The sequence below is a fragment of the Patagioenas fasciata genome, chromosome 2, assembly GCF_037038585.1.
Source record: "Patagioenas fasciata isolate bPatFas1 chromosome 2, bPatFas1.hap1, whole genome shotgun sequence".
NCBI classification, from domain to species: Eukaryota; Metazoa; Chordata; class Aves; order Columbiformes; family Columbidae; genus Patagioenas; species Patagioenas fasciata.
Window position 1 is genome coordinate 130,814,580 of NC_092521.1, and position 22,638 is coordinate 130,837,217.

General features: G+C 38.8%; 1 protein-coding gene across 8 annotated transcripts in view; it reads left to right on the forward strand.

The window, feature by feature from the left end:
* Nucleotides 1–22,638, forward strand: part of SATB1 (SATB homeobox 1) — a 93,090-nt gene that overhangs the window by 9,258 nt on the left and 61,194 nt on the right. For 4 of the 8 annotated variants that reach the window (XM_065830680.2, XM_065830684.2, XM_065830685.2 and 1 more), the window contains exons 2-5: nt 12,808–13,043; nt 16,789–16,965; nt 17,776–17,902; nt 18,631–18,754. In XM_065830680.2, the coding sequence (XP_065686752.1) occupies nt 12,833–13,043; nt 16,789–16,965; nt 17,776–17,902; nt 18,631–18,754 (639 nt within the window). In that variant the 5' untranslated portion in view covers nt 12,808–12,832. Of the gene's footprint in view, nt 1–8,077; nt 8,366–8,878; nt 9,945–10,036; nt 10,107–12,807; nt 13,044–16,788; nt 16,966–17,775; nt 17,903–18,630; nt 18,755–22,638 lie in introns of those variants that run through there. The other 4 variants (XM_071804966.1, XM_071804967.1, XM_065830681.2 and 1 more) reach the window with 4 other exon arrangements.

A 22,638-nucleotide genomic window follows, 5' to 3' on the forward strand; every position in this document is an offset into this window, starting at 1 on the left:
AGCCAGCATTTAATCTTCTAATAAATTATACAGTGTCATTTAACCTTAAAATTATGTCAGCACAATGTTTTAAATTATATGAGTTCACTTCTGCCTTCACCTGCTCATGGCCTACAGTGTTGTGACATTAAAGCAACAGGGTAGACTGTGGCTGTACATGTACATTCATACATGCGTATACGCACATTCTTATGATTGTGATACTTACGTAGGCATTCCCTCCAAAGGCATTAATTAAATTTATTTCAATAATCTGACAATGCAGCAGATTGCTTTACTGCTTTTTATTAAGAAGTTCAGTATGGACTGGGCATGATATTTCATTTGGTCATGGAAAGATTTTCACAGACCTAAATTAAGCAAAAAAGACTATAACCCTTTGCAATATGCCCATGGCAACAACCAATTGGTATTAAGTAAAAGAAGAGCTAAATATGTTTTCTCTCTCCTTACACAAACAAACAAACAAAAAGAAACTTAAACCCCCCCACGAAAGATCTTTAAGCATGGGCTTGGATACAATATGACAGGGGTTTTGTGTAGTTGATTCATGGCAGTGTATTCTTGTATTTGAAGGCATCCCGTGTTTCAGAAACATGAGGATAAGTTGATTTGGACATTACTTTTCTGTGACTGCAATAATTTGGAGTATTTCTTCACCTGGCCCCACCCACCTTTGAAGCGGCACATTTTCAGATGTGGCACAGAGAGGTTTTCCATCTCTACACCTATAAAAGAAAAATTAGTTGAGAGAATGCACCGCATCTCTTTCATGATCAGAATATTTCAAAATTTCTCATGAGCATCTTACCAACATTTCTGAAGAAAAAAATCTGTAATACAGGAAGGAGTTTGTAGTATAACCTTCCAGAAACAAATTATATGGAAGAAATCCTAAGGAAATGAACATGGATCCTGCAAAAATAATTAGTTTCAGATTATATTTCTTTTATCACACCTGAAGCTCTGCTAGAAAAATTCCTGTGTATGCCTCAGTTTCTTCTTATTTAGCTATTCTTATGTTAACATAAAATACAAACTTTTCCCCAAAACATTTGTATTTAATGCAGGAACTATTTTTTACACAATTCATTCAGACATTTCCTTCTAGTGCTTGCATGAGTATAAATAAACTATTGTAAATATTAACCTCATTTTGTCCTAAAAATATTGTATTCTACTGGGTTCCCAACTGCTGCTCTTCATCTCTGTTTCCACTGTAGTTACTTCACAGGAAATCTAGAAATGCAGTTGTCTTAGCAAATAAATACAGTAAATAACTGAATATGTTTTTTGTTAATTTCTCCTTTTTTTGCTGTTTTTCTAAATCAGGACAAGTATTTTGAACATTTGCAGGGTACTTGGAGTCACATTTTGAAGTGACTTGTTTTTGCCTTATGTTGTTTGCATTTAAACTAAGCATACTTTGACACATGTATAAATGACCTTTCTCTTTGTGACACTGCATATGCTAAACCTTGCACCTGAATATTACCAGATACCTCGTTTCTTAAAAGAACTGTGAATATTAAGAGCTAATTGTTCCTGAAAAGAACTGTGAAAAACTCATTTAGTCTTTGTTATTATGGAATCATCTGAGTTTGAGCTTGGAACAAGCCCTAAAAGAAAAAGCTAATATGGCCATAACCACCAACTTTCAATTTGTTTTACACCAAAACCACACATTTTGCACATATTTTATGTACAATGAATATTGACTCCTGTCAAGTTTGGCCGTACTTAGATGGATGGTTTTACTTTAAAGGCTTTGAATCTTACGAAAAGTGTAGCAGAACCTGAGCGGAGTTCTGAGTTAACAATGAAACTGGAAACAGGACATTTCATGTGGTTTTGGGTTTCATAATGAAAGTTTGACATAGTTCAAGTCATCAATCAGTTCTAACCATTTCCTTAGACTTAAACTCTTCCATGTTTTCAATTTTTATCAGTAGATTTTATTCATACTGTCAGGCTAAAGAAAAAGATGATTGCTTGTCCTAGCGATGAAGTATTCTGAAGTAACAAGTCGCTGCGGTTTGAGCTTAACAGTGCGAGCATCTGAGCTATAACTAATAATGCCTGAAAAATCCTTCTCTAGTGCTAACCGCAATGGTTCAGGCTGTTTTCTGCTGTAATGTGCAGCGTTGCTTGGGCTGTGTGAAATTCATCCTCATCCAGAATTGTTAAACTTCTGTATTCCTACAAGCATACTATTTTTTTTCTTTTTGTCTGTGAGAGAAGCGCGGTGATAGGAAGCAGTCAGGAATGGGAAGTGGAATCAGTTGACAATATTGCAGAACATTTCAGAGATAACTTGGTGTTACTTTGCTTTTACCAAGTGAGAATAACTGGAGCTCTACTGATTTATATGTCTGGGGATCATGGTTTACATACCATCAAATTAATAGAACTTCTATTCAGACACATCCCTAAAATAACTGCTTATCAACTGACTATTCTTTCAGGTAACAATTGTATGCCTGCCTCATGCCTAGGAGTTATCTAGTACTTTAATGATTAGGGTTTTAACAGGAAACACTTTATTTTTCATCTCCCCATGTCCCATATTGAACATCTTCACAACAGGCATATAAATTATGCCTCTGGAGAGAAAACTGAGAAATTAGCGACCTGCTGAACTTACAACATAGGTAACTTGGTTGATCCTAAGATTCCAACTTTCCTCCTTTCTTCCAGCTGCCTAATTGCATTAAATATTATTATATAAAGTTCTATTACTTTTTTTGTTGTTGTTCTTTTTCATGGAAGCAGTTGGCTGTAGCTGCCACCTGGAAATTATGAGCATGACTCATCAAGGATCTAGTCTACTGTTATGGATGGAAGAGGATATGGTCCACAAAATGTCCTTTTTTTAAGCTGAAACTTTTAATTTGAAGTAGTTCTGAAATCCATAGTCATAAAAATATTGGCTTATATTAAATAATGTATAGACAGTGTTTGTGGAAGTTGCAATATTGATACAGTTAGGAAGTGGACTCAGCTTGTCCACCTAGCAAGTGGAGACTATGAAACTACAGAGTAAGATTTATGTGATTAATCCATTAATATTAACTTTTACAGTAAAAGGAACACCTGTCTGTTACAATTTCAACAATTTCAGGATTTCTCCTGGCAACCAGAGGTGAAAAACTTGCTGTTCTCATTAGTGGTCATGTTCATCTTCACTTCATCATGCAAAACAGTTTAGTTATGTTTTATTCCATAATTTTCTTCCAGCATTGTGCCTCTCTGTGACTCCTTTGGCATCAAGGGGCAAACTGAAGTGACTGTCAGGGCCACATCAGCAAGTGTGTGTATATGTGTGTGTGTGTGTTGTGCAAGCATCTTAAGTCAAAATAGACATGCAGCTATGAAAAGGACTTACGCAAAATGGTGTGGTAGTCTGACTAAAAGGAACTTGTTTCATCTAAACCCAAATTTTGCATATTCTTATTCAACTCTATTTTAAAAGAAGATTGCATGATTGAAATACACTGCAGAAACTGTTTGCAGGACTAAATGAGCCTCGTCACAGAGGCAATCAATAGGGAGATGTCTGTTTGTATATGATTTTACATATCTGCAAGCTAGCTGAGACATCCAACTACAAAATACTGCACCATGGGACACTGTGTAGATATCTGATACTTTCCAAGGGATTTGGGGTCTGTAAACTAATGAATGCACTACATGTAGCCATATATGTAGGTTTTTCACCTCTGACAAATATGGTAAGGATAATTTACTTCACTTAATAAGCAATTAAGTGCAGTTCAATACAGCTGACTATTGTAAGTTAAATATTCATTTTACGTAACTGTTTCAGGACATCGTGTGTGAGAGAACAGAAACGAGCAGAAATTGCTCATGCAAAATGTGAGAGGGGACGACAGCTTGTGTGTGATGCCTTTCAGTGCTATGAATTTCATTTCATAGCACTTTTGCTTCTTGACAGGCATCCTATCCAGGCTGGGGCAGGTTGCAGTCAAAAAAAAAATCTAGGTTGGTATGTAACTTTTGAGTTCAGTGTGGGGGATGTCGCAGAATGCTGTGATTCACATCGGTGTGTGTTGGATCCTTGGGTTGTATGTAAATCAAGATTGCCGCGGTCAGGTTGGTTAAAGTGTCTGGTGTCAGGCAAGGATTATTGTTCAGGGCAAAATGGAAGGGAAGTCAGTCAGAGGAGACTGAAAAACGACTTCAATCCCAGGTACAAAACCTGTATGGCCACGGGACTGTGTCTACACTGCAGCAGTGGCTGTGCCAAGTAGAGGTGGGAAAGGACAGTAGGGCGCATCCTTCCCCTTAACCCACACTTCTAACCGTGCAGCAATTAGGCACAAGCCTATTGGGAATCGTCTACCTTTCGGCCACAGATGTTGACCTTCAGAAGGCCATGGATTGGTATTTTCATTGCCTTGCTGTCTAGCAGTTACCGTTAGCTGTAAATGGACATGCATCACCCCTTGCAGTGGGGAAAACGCATTCAGAACCCCACTGAAGTGAGTTTCCTGGCAGTCCCACTGCCGCTGCACAGCTCTGTGTCACCCCCAGCACGGGCTGGTACTTACGAGTCACCCAAGTGGCCACAGAGTTGTTAGAAGTATGTATGTATGTATGTATAAAATGCAATCAGCCTGATCTTCCCCAAAGAAATCTGATAAAAGAGAATACACGGCCGTGTTGGTTTTGTCCTGCTGCCAGGTCAATTCTGTTTGCGTTGCACAAGAGCCAAGTCTGAAGATTTGGGCCCATATTCCCCAATTTATTTTGAACAAGAAAAGATTGGAATAGGGACCTTAGGAAGCACCGAAGCAGCATGCCACACTGGAGAATTTGTTTTGTTTTGCGGCTACTGAGACTGCTGCTCGAGAGTTAATTCACCGTGGGGTTTGAAAAAACACAGTCCAACTTCTTACGTATTTGTCTTATTTCAACACAACTTAGTGCAAAATGCATTTACATATCATAAACACAGTGCTACAACTTTATTAAGGATTAGTAAGCTTTATTAAACATATATTTGTCTGCTGTATGTTGACTAGAAGCTATGAAAAATGTGGTTACTGTTGCCGCATGTTTAAATGATTGCCTGCAAATGTATCCATGACAATATATATTCATCTTCTGTTCTTTATATATGTTTTTATTATGAATATCTTTATTCTAGTGGAGCATTTCAATATCAAAGTTGACACAGTGCAGTGCAAATTGGAATAGGTCAAATGAAAATCAGATATCTGTATCTTGAATTTATTCCAAGTAGTTTGGTATTGATAAGAGAAATCTGATTGTTGCCTATATGTCAAGACATACCAGCCTTCAGCAGTTCATGCATTCTAGTCAAAGCAAGGGCTCCATGCTCAGCCTTCCAAGCCTGTAGTAAATACCAGGCATAAGTGATGTACGAGAATTAGATTAATCCATGTTGTAGGGAGTTTATAAGGTTTAGTACATATATACAGTTTCAAGAAGAGAGTTATTTTCCATAATTATTTATCTCAAGCATAGGAAGCATATGCATGATTATATAATTAACAGAATATTTGTTTGTCAGTGTTTGGTTAGTGTGCATAATAATATCATTATTAGGCCTTCTGTGCTCCTGTATGATCAGATTGTTATCTCCCTGCTCCTTTAATTCACTGTCTCTGCTTTTTAGATTAATCACTTTGTTTTAGTCTGAACATTTTAAGGTTTCTTTGACCACGAAGGGAATGGTTTGTGAACACTAAAGCAAAACTTACTTCAGTACAGATTTTAACCCTTTTTGTTGATGTTATTGTTACATCTGGTAGTCATTTTTTTAGTCCGAAATCTTGTTTCAAATCATGTTTTTAAATATCTGCTCTAATCAGGTCTGCATCTCTCAAATTATCTTCACTGTGCTTTTCCTCCATCATACTGCAAGCAGCATACTGCCAGCTGAAACTCTCTCATCCTTCATGATTTTCTTCTGTAGCAGTCAGTCTTGCTCACTGCTAAAGTTTACAGTATCAGGCTTTCCTGAAAAAGGATTAAGAATGATACACGGTTGATATTTTCCATTGTGCTCGCAAAGTTTCAATTTAACTAGTTAACACTGTTTTTCCTCCAAGTATTCAATCAAACATATTGGGAAATAATAATTCTCTTTTTTTTCCCTCTCTTTTTCTTTTTTTCTTTTTAATAATACTCGATCTAGCTTGTTGCAAAAGGATTCATTTCTAAATAAACAACCCGCTAGACAGTTATCCCTTGATCATATGCTATGGAAGATGTCATCTACATTTTCCCTTGTTTTTCTTTGTGAAACATTTCTTGTTTCTTTTTTTTCCTTTTCAGTACTCTGGGTAACAATTTCAGTAACCTTTTTCAGGACATGCAACATATGTACAACTCTTCATGTTTCCTATGTGTTCCACCTCCACATTCTCTGCTTTGAAAAATAGCATTATGCAACACCACATTCATTTTCGAGCATTGCATTTCTTTGCTTCTGAGATTATAATGTATTTTGTGCATTGCTGAATATGATACATATTTCATGTATTTCACCCTATTACCATTTTCTTTTCCTGCATGCCCTGTATACTGTTTGTGCTTATTTCAGTGAACGTCAGCTTGTTTCTTTACCAAGTCTCAATGCATTCCTCTTGTTTTATAGTAATATACAAGTAGTGATAATTCTACTCTTCATAGATTTATTGATTTGCCTTTTCTTTGTTCAGAGGCCATGCTATTTTGTTTATTACAGAACTGGTATTAGTCTCTCCAGTTGCCTACTTTTGCTGTTGCTTCAAGTTTGTATGTGCAGTTTGGTGTGGGTTTTTTTGTTGTTTGGTTGTGGTTTGGTTTTTAAAGTTGCCATCCTAAATATTTTGGCTATGTATCTGCCTGTGCAGTAATTCATGTTTGCTTTGGTTGATGATGCAACTTTCCTTTTAGACACACTATTCAAACACTACGCATTTTATCAATAAAGAAGTTTAATTTTTCTCTTATCTCACAGCTTGTACAAACTTGTTGCTTTCAAGTTTGTCTAGTTGGGTTACTTTTTCCCAGCTGCATTGTGGGAAAATGTTATGCCCGTCTCGCAGTTATTTATTTTGTCAGGATGTTACCACCTTTTAGTTTTCACCTTTTACAGGTGGCTTTCGGTTCTGATCTGCACACACGATACAGGAACAGTTTTGCGACGTCCCGCATCGCGGTGGGGCCGCAGTATTTCACCGTTATGAGCACGGAGTGATTGATGACAGTGACCCGGGGTACACTGGTAGATGATTTAGGCGGCCACGGCGCCCACCGCCTGACCCTTATCGTGCCGATGATGCCCTCCACCGCACAGGGACTCTGTCACCAGCCTTTGCCGCCTTTTAAAAACCTGTCTGGTGCTTTTCTTTTACCTCTGCTGATAACGAGGCAGGAAAGGAAAAACTTTCTCCCCGGGCGGCCTGCGGGCTTCTCGGGGCTGCGCCCGCGGCGCGCCCCCACCTGCGGGTACGCGGGGCCGAGCGCCCCGGCTGCACCCCTCTCTTTCCACCCCGGCGCGGAAACTCCGCTCCCGAGTGCGCTGCCGTCGCCCTTGTGCACCTGCCCGCCGCGGCGCGACCCGCGCAGCCTCCGCGCGGAGGGGCGGGTGCTGCGCTAGTTGCGGCGCGCTCGGCAGCGGCGGCAGGATATTGTTCAGCCTTACCCTTCCTCCTCCTCCTCCTCCTCCTCTTCCTCCTCCCCCTCCCCTTCCCCCGATTTCCCCCCACACCCCGCTGCCGCCGGCTCGCCCCCTCCGCCGCAGGCCCCCATCTGCCATGTGCGTGCGTGCGCGCAGGGGGCGCGCTGCCTGCGCGGGGCGGCGGGCATTGTGCGCGGCGCAGGCAGGGCCGCCTCACCCGCACCCAGCTGGCTGCAAATTCGTGCGCGGCCGGAAGCCGCACGCCCTCTTCCCCCGGCCCCCCCCGCTCACCTACCGGCGGCGGCTGCCACCCCCTCCACCACCCCCTCCGGCCCGGCGCCCCCTCCCCGCCCCTGGCTGCGGTCCCCTCTGCCACCTCTCTTCTTCCGACCCACCCCCCCAACTGCCGGCCTCCCCTCCCCCACACCTCTCTGCTTCACCACCTCCTCCTCCTCCTCATCCTCCTCCTCTGCCACTTTCTCTCTCTCTCTCCCAGGACGCGTCGGATGATCCGGGGCCGCCGGGAAAGGGCTCCGGGCAGCAGCAGGGAGGCTGCGTCCTCCTCCCGTCTCGGGCTGTTTTAAAAAAAAAAAAAGAAAAAAAAAAGAAAAAAAAAAAGCCGGTGGCCTCGGTGTTATTTTGTATTAAAATGAGGAGGAGGAAGAAGCAGCAGCGGCGGCAGCAGCAGCGAACGGTAGCGGAGAGGAGGCTGTGAGCAGGGGACGGCGGCGGCAGCAGCAGCGGGAGGAGGAGGAGTGATGAGTCAACTAATAATTTAATGGGGACAGAAACAGAGAGAGAGAGAGAGAGAGAGAAGGGGGGGTGGGAGGGGGGGGGAAAGAGGAGAGCAGAGCAAAGCAAGGCAGCTCCGTCCGGGGACCCGCACACATACACACACATACATATATCCGTGTAACATCCAGCAACAACCATCAAACCGGCCTAAATAACAACCATACTCAGCCAGCCAGGGGAAACGAGAATTAAAAAAAAAAAGACAAAAAACCAAAGCCTACCATTATTATTCTTTTTCAATTATTATTGTTTTGTTTGCTGGCTTGGTTTTTGTTGTTGTTGGCTTTTTGCAACCTATTTTATATTATATTTTTTTACCCCTTCTTGCGAGTAACTCTTCTCGGAGTTCCCAGATTTTCTTTTTTTTTTTTTTCTTTACAGAAGCAGAACCAGGTTTTTGTCGTCTTTTTTTTTTTTTTTTTTTTTTTTGTTGAGAGAGAGAGGGTTGGATTTTTTTTTTTTTAATTATAATTTCTCCCGGTTTTGGACTCGGAGGGAGTGAAACCTCGTCACTTTTTGTAGTGGTGGTGTGTGCCTTGTTGTGTGTGTTTCCTTCCTCCCCTCTGTTCTTTTTCTCTCTCCCCTCCTCTCTCGCTCCCTCTCTCCCCCCTCACTCGCACAACAGCCCCCGGTAAATGAGAGGAGACAGGTCCTCTCTGCCTTTTTTTTTTTTTTTCTTTTTTTCTCCCCGGACCGCAAAGGCGAGATTAAAAGTGGCATTTTAGTGCCTTTTCCTGCAATTTTCTTTACACTTTTTTCTTTTTTTTTTTTTTTTTTTATCTCCACTAGCGATCTCTGGGGCTGAGGTTTCCACAGAAAGTTTGGGGGCTGTTACGGTGTGTATTTTTGCGGAGGGGGAGGGGAGCGGGCTCCTTCTGTGTGTGCTGCTCCTCTGGGTGCCTATTGGAGAATAATAGTGTAAGTGACAACCTAGAAGTAGACTTTCTGCTCTTCACACTGGATAGAAAAGCTGCCTGCTTTTTTTCTTTGCCTTTTTTTTTTTTTTAATAACCCTTTTTCTCACTTGCTTTTGTACGCATTGGTTTTATTTTTTAAAAGATAGGTAGACTTAAGTCACCCTCCACCTCAATTTAAACCTGCTACTTTGTTTTTTTAAATTATTATTATGAATTTCTCGCTTTGAGCGTTACACTTGTCTGATCAATTTGATCTTCCTTCTGTTGCTAAACCTCGAAAACTGTCTCTCTCGAAAGATATTTAATCTGTATTTTTTGTCCATTGCCATTTTTGCTCATGGCTACTCTGTTTCTCGCTATCTATTTTTGCCCCTCCCCGCCTAGGGGAAAATAGCAACAAGAAAAAAAGAGAAAAAATAAGAATATTAGGGGAAGTAGTCCTCAGGTCTGCTGCCCCCCCTCCAAAAAGGGGGGGACCTAGAAAACATCAGTCTTGAACTTCTTCCTCTTCAAGAGCTCGGGCTGCAAAGGAAACCTCCTTTGTTTTTGTTATTTATATGCTGTCAAGTTTTGAAGTGGTGAGTTTCGGGTCGGTTTTGCTCATTTCACTCAGAAAACTGCAGTGTTTCTGTTTCTAGATAAGTACTTTGCTTCTTTGTCTCTTTAAAAGGTCACAGGGAAAGCTTGGCCTGGATTGTGAGAGCCATATGGAACGGATAAGTGCGGAGCCTCTCTCAAATGTGATTATGGGGTTTTATGGGGGAGGGAGGGAGGGAAGAGGAGGGGAAAGGCATGGGGAGGGGGCTGATTCAGGAGGAGAGAAAGAAATAATCTAATACCGGCGGCGTTACATCGCGACAAAAGGAGATACCGCACCGACTCTCATTCAGAAATTGCGCGGTGTGCCCGTACGTGTAACGCTGTCTCTGGGAAACTGTGCCTTGAAATTGTGCTGTTCTCTCAGTGCCTGTGATGAAAACTTGTAGTTGTGAAAGATGCCTAAATGCGAAACCCGGGGAAACTCTTGGCCTGGAACCGGCAGAGATGATAGTTCTTCCCTGCAACCCTCTCCCTGGGCAGGCCACGCTGGTTCTTGCTCATCACTATTCCAAACTGAGGTTTCAGTGAACTTTAGCCTTGGGCATAGAGTTTAAATGAGTAAATTAGGTGTTTTATGTGCATGTAATTTTGCTTTGTAACATAAAGCTTTTTACAAGATGACTAAGCGGTGAAAGGATGCCGATGGGTGGGTATTCTCAGGCCAAGCGAAAATGACCCATTTGATGTTTTGGTTGTAGTCAGTGTATTAACTAAACTGCGATCTATCACTTTTATTCACTGTACATGATGTAGTGCGATTCTGACTCATGATGACTAGATACTTTTTGTAGCAAAGAACCTCGGTGCCTTAGAGTACTTCTGAAGTTGCCAAAAGTGACAAGGATTTTCTTGTTTCAGGCTTTTTAAAAAAACAAACAAACAAAAAAACTGTTCCACCCCCCCCCCTTTTTTTTTTTTTTGTTGTTAATCCTCTTATTCTTGAGAGAGACCAGTCTCAAAAAAGCTGCCCTATAGTATGTTAGCATCACGAGAAACATCGGAAGATGTTAATGGTTTGAGTCTGTATTTCTTTTCTGAGATTGCAGTTAATACAGTAAAAAAAAAAAAAATCTCTTTGAAAAGTGGCTGAAATAGGCAGGTTTACTGTTAAGGAGACACACGACCTAAAACAGATGGGATCAAGATGAATGGTAAACCTTAGCCTGTCACCTTACAGCATAAGGAAAAATAACGATTTGTGAACTTTAGCTATTCAGTGGCATTCTTGAGGTTGCTTGTAAACGTTCAGATTAATGTATTACCTCTTTCTTCACCATACCGGGAAGAGGAGCACGGTGTTCAAACAGGAAAAAAATAGTTTACAGAACTGTTATTGGCATATATACCAACAACATAGCAATACATAAAAAAATCCCAAGATGTTTAGGCTTTAATAGCTTTCCTATGAAATGTGCAGAAAATGTATTGAATTACTAGGCAACTGAAAGAAAGTAGCAATTATCAGATTCACAGTAGTCTTTCTAAATATGACTTCCCCAGTATTAGTGTTTGTGCTTGCTAATGTAAATAGTATTTAATAAATTAATGTCTAGTCACCTGTCCTTAGTGATTATATTACATATATAATTGTCAGTGTAGTCACACCTTTCTTAGTCAGAGAAAGGTAAAGTAAAATACTTAACAGTCTGAACAATATTGATAAATGAAATCATGTCTCTGTTCTTTGCAACTGATTTTTTTTTAATGTACTTTGCAAAACATTCTGATGAGTGACAAAAATCTTCAAAACTTACTCCATTATGTGAGTAGAAAGGCTTTGGGAGATTTTTAGTTATTTAACTGGAATGGACAGAGGTTTCTAAAGTTTATAAAAAGGGAAATATAAGCATGCTAACATACACCTTTACTTAATTTGCTATTGAAATTACTTCTGTGGGTATTTTTGGTTCCAAATAGCTGTGCCAGCGTGTAACTTAGCATCATCCAGGTTGTTTATATATATATATTTAAGGGCTTCAAAAGTACTGTAGAAATTGTGGGGTCTTTTTCCAGCATTATGTTTTGCAAGATGCTACATTCTCCTCTCATTTTTTTTTCCTTAATAATTTTTTCCATTTAACTCTTAAAGCTTAACATCTGAAAATTTTCGTATACGTATTTTGAACTTTGCAGAAGTTGATAAACTCTTTGTATAACATTGGTTAGGAAACTCAAAAGCAACCACCTCCCGCCACTGCTTTCTGAAGTTAAATGTTAAATTCTCTTCCAACTTTTATTCCTAAAGGGGGAGGAATTGTAAATGGACAATATTCCACATCTGTAATAAATCTGTTGCTCCCTCAACTGAAGTTTTAGCAATCTCTCTGTCATTATGCATCCATTTTTAAAATCGAGTAGATTGAGAAATGTTTCACTAGAATATTTTTCTCTGTCCATCTCTCTTTTAATACAATACAAAACCCTGAGATTAATAACAAACCTTTCTGTGAGATTTGTAACAATTGCTGTGTTGGAGCACGTATCTTGACAATCATCATAATTTATACAGGTCTTAGACTCTTTTAGATTTAGTAGACTAACTCTGAAGATTTTTTTTTTTTCAAAAGGGATATTCCAGTTGGCTTTTAAAAAATAATTCCACCAGATTATGATGCGATCTCTCTATAAACTGGGGTATGAGGTCATTTTTGGAGAATAAGTTTGTTTGTTTTACAAAAGGCATCTTCTTTCCAGTTAAAATAGTTATTTATTCTTCTTTATGAGCTTATGTTACGTATATATCTCCCTCTGTACATGTGCAGGCTGTGTACGTATACATATGCGCACACGTGTACAACATATATATATATATTTTTTTTTTTTTTTTTTGAATCATGGCAGGTGATCTTTAGAGGCGGGACTGAGTATGGATCATTTGAACGAGGCAACTCAGGGGAAAGAACACTCAGAAATGTCTAACAATGTAAGCGATCCGAAGGGTCCACCAGCCAAAATTGCGCGCTTGGAACAGAATGGGAGCCCATTAGGAAGAGGAAGACTTGGAAGTACGGGAACTAAAATGCAAGGAGTGCCTTTGAAACACTCTGGACACCTGATGAAAACTAATATTAGAAAAGGTAATACTTTTGATAATTCTGAATTAGAGGAATATGTTTTTTAATATTTGGGGAGGGGAAAGCAGACTTCTGCATACTACTTCATTTATATTTTAGGATTAAATCTCCATTCTAAAATACTATATATTCCCAACTCTGATATAAATCACATTTGGGAAATGTAAGCTTCATGCTTGGGTGGAGCATCTTGCTTTACAGGGTGGAGTCTGATTTTTGTTAAGGTAAAGGCTAGCTGCCCTGATTAAAGCAAATTCCTGTATTGAAATCGAAATAATATAATGCTTTAGTTCTTTTGAGTATGCATTGGGCTAAGAAACGCAAAAATATTTAAGAGCAAATACTGAACCCCCAAAACAAATTCTCGCCTTTCCTCTTAATGATGGTCCAAGCTTGGAAGGGCAGCAGTATTTCCATAACAGTTGCAAGGTGGTTTAAAGGAGAGAGTGTAAATCTTTAGGTATCGCATTGGAAAAGTCATTTATGATGTCAATCTTCGCAGTTTATTTTCTTAAGTACAATTCATTATTGAACAATGAACAACTTGGGTGTCATATTTTTCAGTGGCTGGTTTGCTGTAATTAGACATTTACACAAGGAAAAGACACATTTAGAATCATTCATGTTTGTATATGGATGGCTTTTGTTTGCATTGAAAATACTTTGAATGGACAATAATCTATAAATTTTGCTTATCAAAACGTGTAAGTCTTTTTGACCATGTCCTGCAGGCTTGTTAATTTGAATTAAAATATGTAATTTGGCATTTGTTTTAACACAGCCTCTACTTTTCTCAGTATAATCGGTGTATGTTTATAATCCAGATTTTTCTTGCATTTGCTAAGCAAAGTGCAAAATGCAACCAAGACTATTAAATGTACAAAGTTAGAAGGCAGAGGAATTTCATTGTGTCCAATGCATAACATTTATCGTACAATCATTTATTTTTTCCTCGGTTTGGCGAAAACAAAGAATATATTGATCCTGAAATGAACAGACACAGCAGTCCGTATTGTTAGATCTTTATCTATTAAAAATGGAAAAACAGCACTTCAGCAAATTCTTTGGCCTCTGCTCATGATTACCCTATTTATTGATTGTTTGCCAAGAATGTATGCATCTTAAGAAAGCCAGGGTAAGAGCATTAAAAATATAATTTATTACGGCTTTTCAAGCAGAGTGCATTAATATTGTACAGTGAAGCAATGGGGCTATATAAAAAGGACTTTCTGACGCCTGCAAACATATAAGTTCCATAAATTCCTAAATAGGAGATTTCAGCTGTCTCTGGTATTATGTGATATTTGCACAGCAAACTTTAATGCCAGGACAGTTTTAGACAAGGATTCTACAGACTTCAGTGCTCCGTATGGCAGACGTGCTGTTTACACAGACTCGTAAACCTTCAGCAAAAGCTCTAACACTGCCTTCAGGTTTAAATCATGCTGTATTTTTAGCAGCAAGCACTGACCAATGCTCTCCCCTTTAATACTAGAAGGTTATGAAGTTGCTGCACTTGGAGTTCTTGCCAAGTACTAGCAGGAGTGATCAGCCAGCTGAGATTGTGCTCTCCCGTATAACATTTTTCACATTAACAGAAGGACACTAGTGACAGTTTGCTAAAAGATTTAGTGGCTTGATTTGTAGTCAGATGATACCTGTGTCGCGCTATCAGGATCCACCTCTGATTATCTATGCTGTACAACGCTGAACATCATCCCATGTTGTTTAAAGTACCACATTTTCCAGAACGCTGCAACTCACAAGATCGTGTACCTGGCAAAAAGTGTGCTGACATGCAACAAAGTACCTGTGCGTTGCTAGTTTTGTGTCTGATCATAGCTTAATTTGTAGGAGCTGATAAGGGAAAAAGCAAATAAGCTCTAGCTGTCTTTGAGTGTATCTGCACTGTTTGTTAAAATGAAGCTTTGTTTACATTTTATCTTCAGGTATTAACGGTGAAACTACTTAAGAATTTTAAGCCCTTACTCTAAGTCAGACAGTAGTAGGTCAAACATCAATTGTGAGAGACTGGAAGGGGAAAAAAAAATAAATCAAAACCACTACCTTTTTTTTGCAGATGAAGCATGTGTGTGTTTTAGAAAGCTCTCCACAGCTTAATTAAAACCAAGAAGAAATCACCAATTTGCATGTACTGCTTTTGCTTTGGTCTTCTCTCCCTTCCTGACCAGTCTCACTTAGATTTAAAAAAACAAGACAAAAAAAAAAAAAAAAAGGCTTCTTCCTGCACTACATAAATATTGGCAAGCTTTTAGTCTTGTCTTTCATGCTGAGCCTATTGGGCAAACTGGAGTGAGTTTGTGAGCTTTTCCAAGCGAGCCTGAAGGGGTTTGTTTGCCAGAGATTGACTCTCTGGTGAACAGATGTAGTTTAAACATACGTGCTTAAGAGGTATCTTTTTTATCATGATTTCTTACTATACGTTAGAGCACAAATCAACAGATGCAGTCTTTAAGCATGTACCTATTGTCAAGAGTAAATCTCCTTTTTCGGCTACGGTATGTCTGGTGCACCTTAGCAGGTTTGGAGGTTTCTGTAAGTCTAGAGGGCAGTGATTATAGAGGCATTAACATTGTAGGACTAATTGGAGTTCCTGGGTGCCCTGTTAAAATAACCCTTGTCATCATTTATGCTAAAGATGATACCCCGCTGGCAGGCTGCCATAAGACAGTTCTGTACATCTGCTTTTAACCCTTTTATTTTCTGTCATTAAGAGATCCTTACCTGCTCTGCTAGAGACAGCAGGATAGGACCTTGACCTAAAACCGCAGGTCTGAGGTCACCGTGTCATCTGCATCTGTCTGGGAGGCAGGAAAGATTTTCACAAAGTCTAGAAATCTGATTGCCAGGAGAGACTTTGTCCCTAAAACAGCTTTGGGTCATTTGTTACTTCTCTGTTGTCAAAAAGAAGTGGGGATGCAGGGGGGAAAACCAAAGGAAAGGCAAAAAGGTTGTTTGCTTAATCGTAGGATGCTACAAAACCAGAAATTAGTAATTACTTTCAGGCATACCAAAAGAGCAATGAATGCCAGGAATGTGGAAAATAAAGTGCAGGAGGCAACAACAACGAAAAAAAAAGCCCAAACTGCAGGTACACTTCTGAAAAAGGCAGTGAAATCATGATTTGTTTCTTGAAGATGCGAGTGAAAGTAGTGCTCAAGTGCACTCAATGAATGAAGCATGAATTAGTGTTAACTTTTGCCTTGTTTCCTTGTGTACTCTTTTCGGAGTGAATGTATAACATGCAAGGTGATTTGTTGTTGATGTTGAAGGCAATTAAATATTTTTGGCAGGACTAAGAAAGTTTTAATGTTAACGAACAAAATTATGTAGCTGGTACTAAAATGGTTCACAGTGAAGACATCTGCAGTATGTATTTAGGTTCTCATGCTGCCTGCTACTCACAACAAATCAGGCAGGACAGAGGGAATCAACTTCTCTTCACTCAACCTTGTTATTTCTATAGAAGGTAATTCTTTAATCTGTATCCGATCAAGCAAGATAAATTTGCATTTCTGCTTTTCAGAGAGGTGTATGCTTTGTAGAACTTTCTCTTTTTTGGGGAGGGTGAGTGGAAAGGACTCAGGGAATATGTTTATCAAATATTTGTGATGATTCTTGATGCCTCCTCTGCCTGTTTGTACAGGTTTTATTTACATAATGCTGTACAGACCCACATACTCTACCTCAAGTTTAATACTTTTTTTTTTTTTTTTTTTTTTAATAGGAAGTATGCTTCCAGTTTTCTGTGTAGTGGAACATTATGAAAATGCCATTGAGTATGATTCTAAGGAGGAGCATGCAGAATTTGTGTTGGTGAGGAAGGATATGCTTTTCAACCAACTGATTGAAATGGCATTGCTATCGCTTGGATATTCTCACAGCTCTGCTGCCCAAGCAAAAGGTAAATAAGACTATGAAATTGTACAATGAATTATGTTTGCTTGTGGGGTCTTGGGGGAGGGGTAGGATTTCTTTCAGGAATGTGATGCAGGTTTTACTTTTAAACTTCTTGCAGATTCTGTCTCTGTATTTTTTTTCTAATGTATTTTTGTTTAGTTAGTGCACATTTTGTTCATGGGGAATGTGGAGGTAGATTTTTTTTGTTGTTGTTGTTTAAAGAAAAAAAAAAGACTTCAACTGAATCATTAGTATGCTTATTGACCTTAATAATCTGCTCCACTGAGGATCCACAAGGAAGTGTAAAGCATATTTGAGCAGATGGACTATTGAGAGTCAACTTGCATTTATGACTGAATATCCAGCTCTGTTTCTTTTATTTTGTTCCTGATGGTTTTATAGACTGCAAAGTATTTTTTTTTTTTTGTACTCAGTCCCTGCATTGCAAAATCCTTTCTCATCTATTAAGAGGAATGCTAACTATTATATCATGTCCTATTGAATTAATGGGAACTTAGGAAAATATGCTTCTATACATATTAAAAAATCTCTAGTGTAATGCATTTGTATAATTTCATAATAGAGATAAAGCATATCCTTGGTGGTGTATGTGTGGGTTTTTTTTTTTTTTTTTGAGGGGTTGTTCTTTTGTTTTGCCAGATTTAAGAGGCTAGAAACAAATGTGGCAATCTTGTTAAAATCAGGTATTTCTTTTGCCCACAGGGATTAGCAGGTAAATTACTTTTTTTTCCTTCCAATTTTTCCTGCCCTTCTTCTCCCTACCCCCTCCCCTCAAAAAATAAAAATCCCACAGGGCTTATCCAGGTTGGGAAGTGGAATCCAGTTCCACTCTCCTATGTGACAGATGCCCCTGATGCTACAGTAGCAGACATGCTGCAAGATGTGTATCATGTGGTCACACTGAAAATCCAGTTACACAGGTAAGTTGCATACCAGTTGTGGGACGTGAACTGTTACTTGTCTGCTCTTAGTGTTAATATTACTTGTATTTAATTCCCACTGTGCTGTGTGCTCAAAGTACAAAGGCTTATCTAAATTCCTTTTTAGTTACTCTGGTTCTTCTTTAACTTACAGTATACTAGTGCAAAAAAACTTTTATAGCTCTGATACATAGATTTTCTTTGGATATCTCATTAAAACTATATTGCATTTTAGTCAATTAAATGATGCATTACAAGAAGGCATTTTACATAAAGTTTACTTAAGAGAAAAATATTTTTGCATATCATGAACAGTACCATCTGTGTGCATTTTGTAAAAGAATGACTTGCTCACACTTATTGTTGCTGTCTAGGTTCTTAAATTTCACAGTAACAAAAAAGAAAAAGACGGTTAATATATTAATGCTTTTCATGATCAGCCGTGAGAAAGCATTACACCTTAAATTGTTTTACCAAGCGCATCAGAGCAGGAAGGTAGAAGTAACATGAAAAAATAGTCGCCACATGCAGCTGATGTATAATTCATGCATCAATACAGCAGATGTGTTGTATAAAGTAATTAACTAATCGGAACAATCAGGAGACCGAGAGCAATCTCCAGATGCATCTGCTTGATGCGCAAAATGAAATCTGTCTGTCTTAAAGGAATGTTCTGCAGCAGGATGCAATCTTGTAATAATCCCTTTTCTAATCTGTGTTTCAAATAGTTGCCCTAAACTAGAAGACTTGCCTCCTGAACAATGGTCTCACACAACAGTAAGAAATGCTCTGAAGGACTTACTGAAGGATATGAACCAGAGTTCATTGGCCAAGGAATGTCCCCTTTCACAGGTACTTAGCATAACGTGTAATAAATAATAAAGCACTGTAGGCAACGCTGATGTGAGATTTGAGATTTCTACAGACTGTAGCAAGTAGTACCCATGGAGTGAATCTGCCAAAAATGCAAATTCATTTGACCACTTCATGATCTTTATAAATATGCCTGATTCATTTTGAACGCAGTCTTACGACGTTTCCCATGGGGAGTCGTGAAAGGTTGTTTACACCACACTAAAATTGCCTCACAGCAAACTGGATTTTAACTGGTTTTTGTCTTCAGTCTTTGAACTGCTTTGATGTAACTACTTTTTTCAAACACATGTGTTCAACATGTTAAAAGGCTCTTTACTTACTGCTGTCAAAAGTACTATTGAATCTGAATGCTTGTTAGATAACCTACCGTAGTTTTAAATGCTAATTCATAAAATGAGACAGTCTTTGGCATGCTATATGAGAAGGGAATAAAGAATAAAGCTCTTTGGATGATGTGTTGTTGTTGCAAACAACCAAAGGAAAATCAGCCCTTTATTAGTTCTAATCAAAATATACCTAAACAAAAATGAAACCTCAATTTATGCATTGCTAAATATTGAACTGATGTTTTGCTCAAGCCTTAGTCCTATTGTTCTTTTTTGTCACTCTTTTGTCAAATTACTGTGAAGGCGCAACTTATTTTTCTACGCAGTACAGCGTCCAATGATGCTGTGGTGGGAACATCATATTTATTTTTACCTTTTAAATTTTAAAATGTATTTTGTTGTGGTGCAGTGGAGACAAATTCAATGTACAAATAAATGTTGCAAGTTGTGTTAGGGAGGGAAAAATGTAAAATAAGGTAGTCAAGGTATTTTTATGGGGATTTGATTTTTCTTGCTCAGAATATCAGAGTTTTTGTTTCCAAAAGACTTCAGTTAATCTATAGAGGATCACTCTCTTTATCTGTCTGTCTTTCCAGCAGATATATTAGCAGGCTGTTTTCCCATTGCTTTCTTTTCCCTGTGGTTAGATTGTTTGCAGTGATGTGGCTCCAATATAGGAAGTTTTGAAGTGTAAATAATCAAAATTATCTTCACTGGTTGCAAACCATTCCAGTAATATGTCTGCAAAGTTATTTTGTATGTACCGACTATAAAAGCATGTGAGCTTTTGCAGTGCGATCTTACGGAGGCTGCAGATAATTTGGCATTTTTCTCCATTTGAATCTAATAGTGCTAGTTTTTAATGGATGCTGGTGGAAAGCAAGTAAATTCTATCGAGACGGAATATTTCATTTCTATTTGGACATTGTGTTTCACGTAGCAGCTTCTGTATGTGTGTAGATGATGCAACGATAAAGCAGAAAAAAAAAGTTTTTAAAAAGAATACTGCACTAGAGAAGGTATCATGTACTGGAGACAATTCAAAAATTATACTCTCTTAAAAATTGTTTTTAAACTGGAGTAAATTTTTACATAATAATTTTAATGGACAAAACCAATCTTGCCTAATAACAACTCTTCAAGTTAGCACTAGAGATGACCAAAACCCCAGATTACATAACTCTGATTTGGGGCTGTTTGTTTACTGTTCTGCACATCTTTATTTGTAAAATAAAACTTTGAGCTTCTTTCTGCTGTTAAAAGCATGCTTATTGCTTTTGTCATCTTTATCTTCACCAGCGCTACAGTAGCTGAGTTGCAAGAACTTAAGTAACTTCTGCTTTTCTTTTTTTCTTTAAAGATGAAATAATGTCAAGCTTAAAATACATTTATTTATTCTTAACTTTTGGAAAAAACAAGCTGTTACAGTGGTTGATCAAGAGCCCATCAGTCTGTCTAAATCTCCCTATTTCCCTCCGGGAGCTTGAGGGAGGATGCGTTGATCTGATAGTGTCCTTTTCACATGACTAAATTGATCCAAATCCTTCCTCTATTTGCCTAACTGATAACTCATCGTATATGGCTCCTATGGAAAGGACACCGATTTAAGAGTATCTGTGTTTCGTTAAACGTATTAAATTTGGAAAATTGCCCTGCAGTGATGTACTGCTGCAACAGAGGTGAGAAGAAAGAGCAAGGTGGAGGTCAGGAGGCAATGTTTCCTTAGAGGGTCCATCAAAATGCCAGCATGGGAGACTCTTCTGAGAGCAGACAAGTGGTCTCTCGTGTTTGTTATGTATTTCCATGGGCATAGGTAATGCCATATGAAGTGCTTCATCACAAATGCGAACTAATGCAGTGACACTGTACCATAACTTATTAACACTGTTATGGATATAATTTATTAACCACAGAAAAATGACTCAAAGTGGAAACGAGAGTAGTTATCGTTTTCTGTCACTGTCATTAGCAGTGCTTTATTTTGTGTAGGTGCGAAAGGTCTTGTATTTAAGTTGCTGTGCTCAATGCATGGCATCTCCAAAGCCCACGTAAGTGTGGAAAACTGAGAAACATCATCCTCACACAGAATTTACTATGTTTTCCTAATTAATATTTCATTTTGTGCATTAAAAATTGCTCATATTTATTCAGAATACTGATATTCTGTGTACTGCAAAAAACTCAAGCAAACTATTTTTATAGTTGGAGATATATTTAATAGCTTGAAAATATGTGAGCAAACAAACTTTGAGATCCAGTTTATGTTAATTATAGAGTCTTGAAAACAGCACCATCTACCTGAGTGGCTTTGCTTTTTTTTTTTCTTTTTTTTTTTTTTTCCCCCATTTGCTTTCTTGTCCAACTAAAACCTTGGGGCATTACAGGTATGAGCTCTTCATACCTCCCTCAGTAAAATATCACTGTGACTCTTCCTTTCATTAGGAGACTTGGATACATGCTCTCTTTTTAAGTCTCTGTGATTGTCTCGCTCTGTGACTGCTGTGGCCACCCCCAAAGACCAGGTTTTATTGCTCAGCGTACGAGCCTGCATCATAGGGAAACCCGATCGATAAAACCTGGAGTCCTCAGGATGGACTGTAGCAAATGCATGACTCTGAATTGTCATGGAATCGCGGGCGTCTGTCCAGAGATTTAGTCTCACCTTTTTTTGGTATCAAGCAGACAAGGTAAAAAACGCTGCAAACTTTGTGTGGAAAAACTAAGCCTATTCTGAATTATGCTCTGCAGTGTGTATTTTCATGCTTTACCTCGGTTTGCAGATTTCATTGCTAGAGACTAGCAGCATACACAGATGCTGGGTGAAAGACTTCTTGTGTTTGATACACACGGCTCGTTTCATTTCTGCTTGCTCTCCAGACCTCTTTTAATGGGGAAGGCAACTTGGAATTTAATCTTGGGCTCAATTTTGGGACATCTTGTACATTCCATTAAATCAGTGCATCTTGCAAGTGGCCTAGATCTCATTTCCCTCCTGTTTTGGCTCTTCAGTCTCCAAAGGGTTGTGAAGAAATTGTTCTACCATCAATTCTTATTTCCAACCCTTTGCACATAAGCTCTACTCTACCTTAGTCTTTTGGGAGCTGCTCTAAAGTGATCAGGCAGGCCTGTTGCTCTCATTTATTTAATGTTAGTCCTTCCATCTCTCTACTCAGCCTTAGTCCTAGCACTTTCATACTTCATTTTCACAGTTTCACTCCATTTTGGTTTTTAGTGCAGAAGTCTCTTATTAATTCCATAGTTAACTGAAATACTACAGATCATATTTATACTGATATTAATAAGGCTGAGGGGTTTTTGGTGGTGTTTTATTTTTTTCCTTTTTTCCCTATTGAATTATAGTCTCTTACTCACTCTCTGAGTGCATATATATAGTTGGATAAGCTTTTATGAGGGAGCAGGGATCAACATGAGCTATTGGCCCAAGAAAAGGCTGGAAATTATTTTGATAATTCTGGAACAAACTCAGTGTGTGCTTTTGAACATTTCGGTGTACCCCTTATCTTGAGTTCCTGT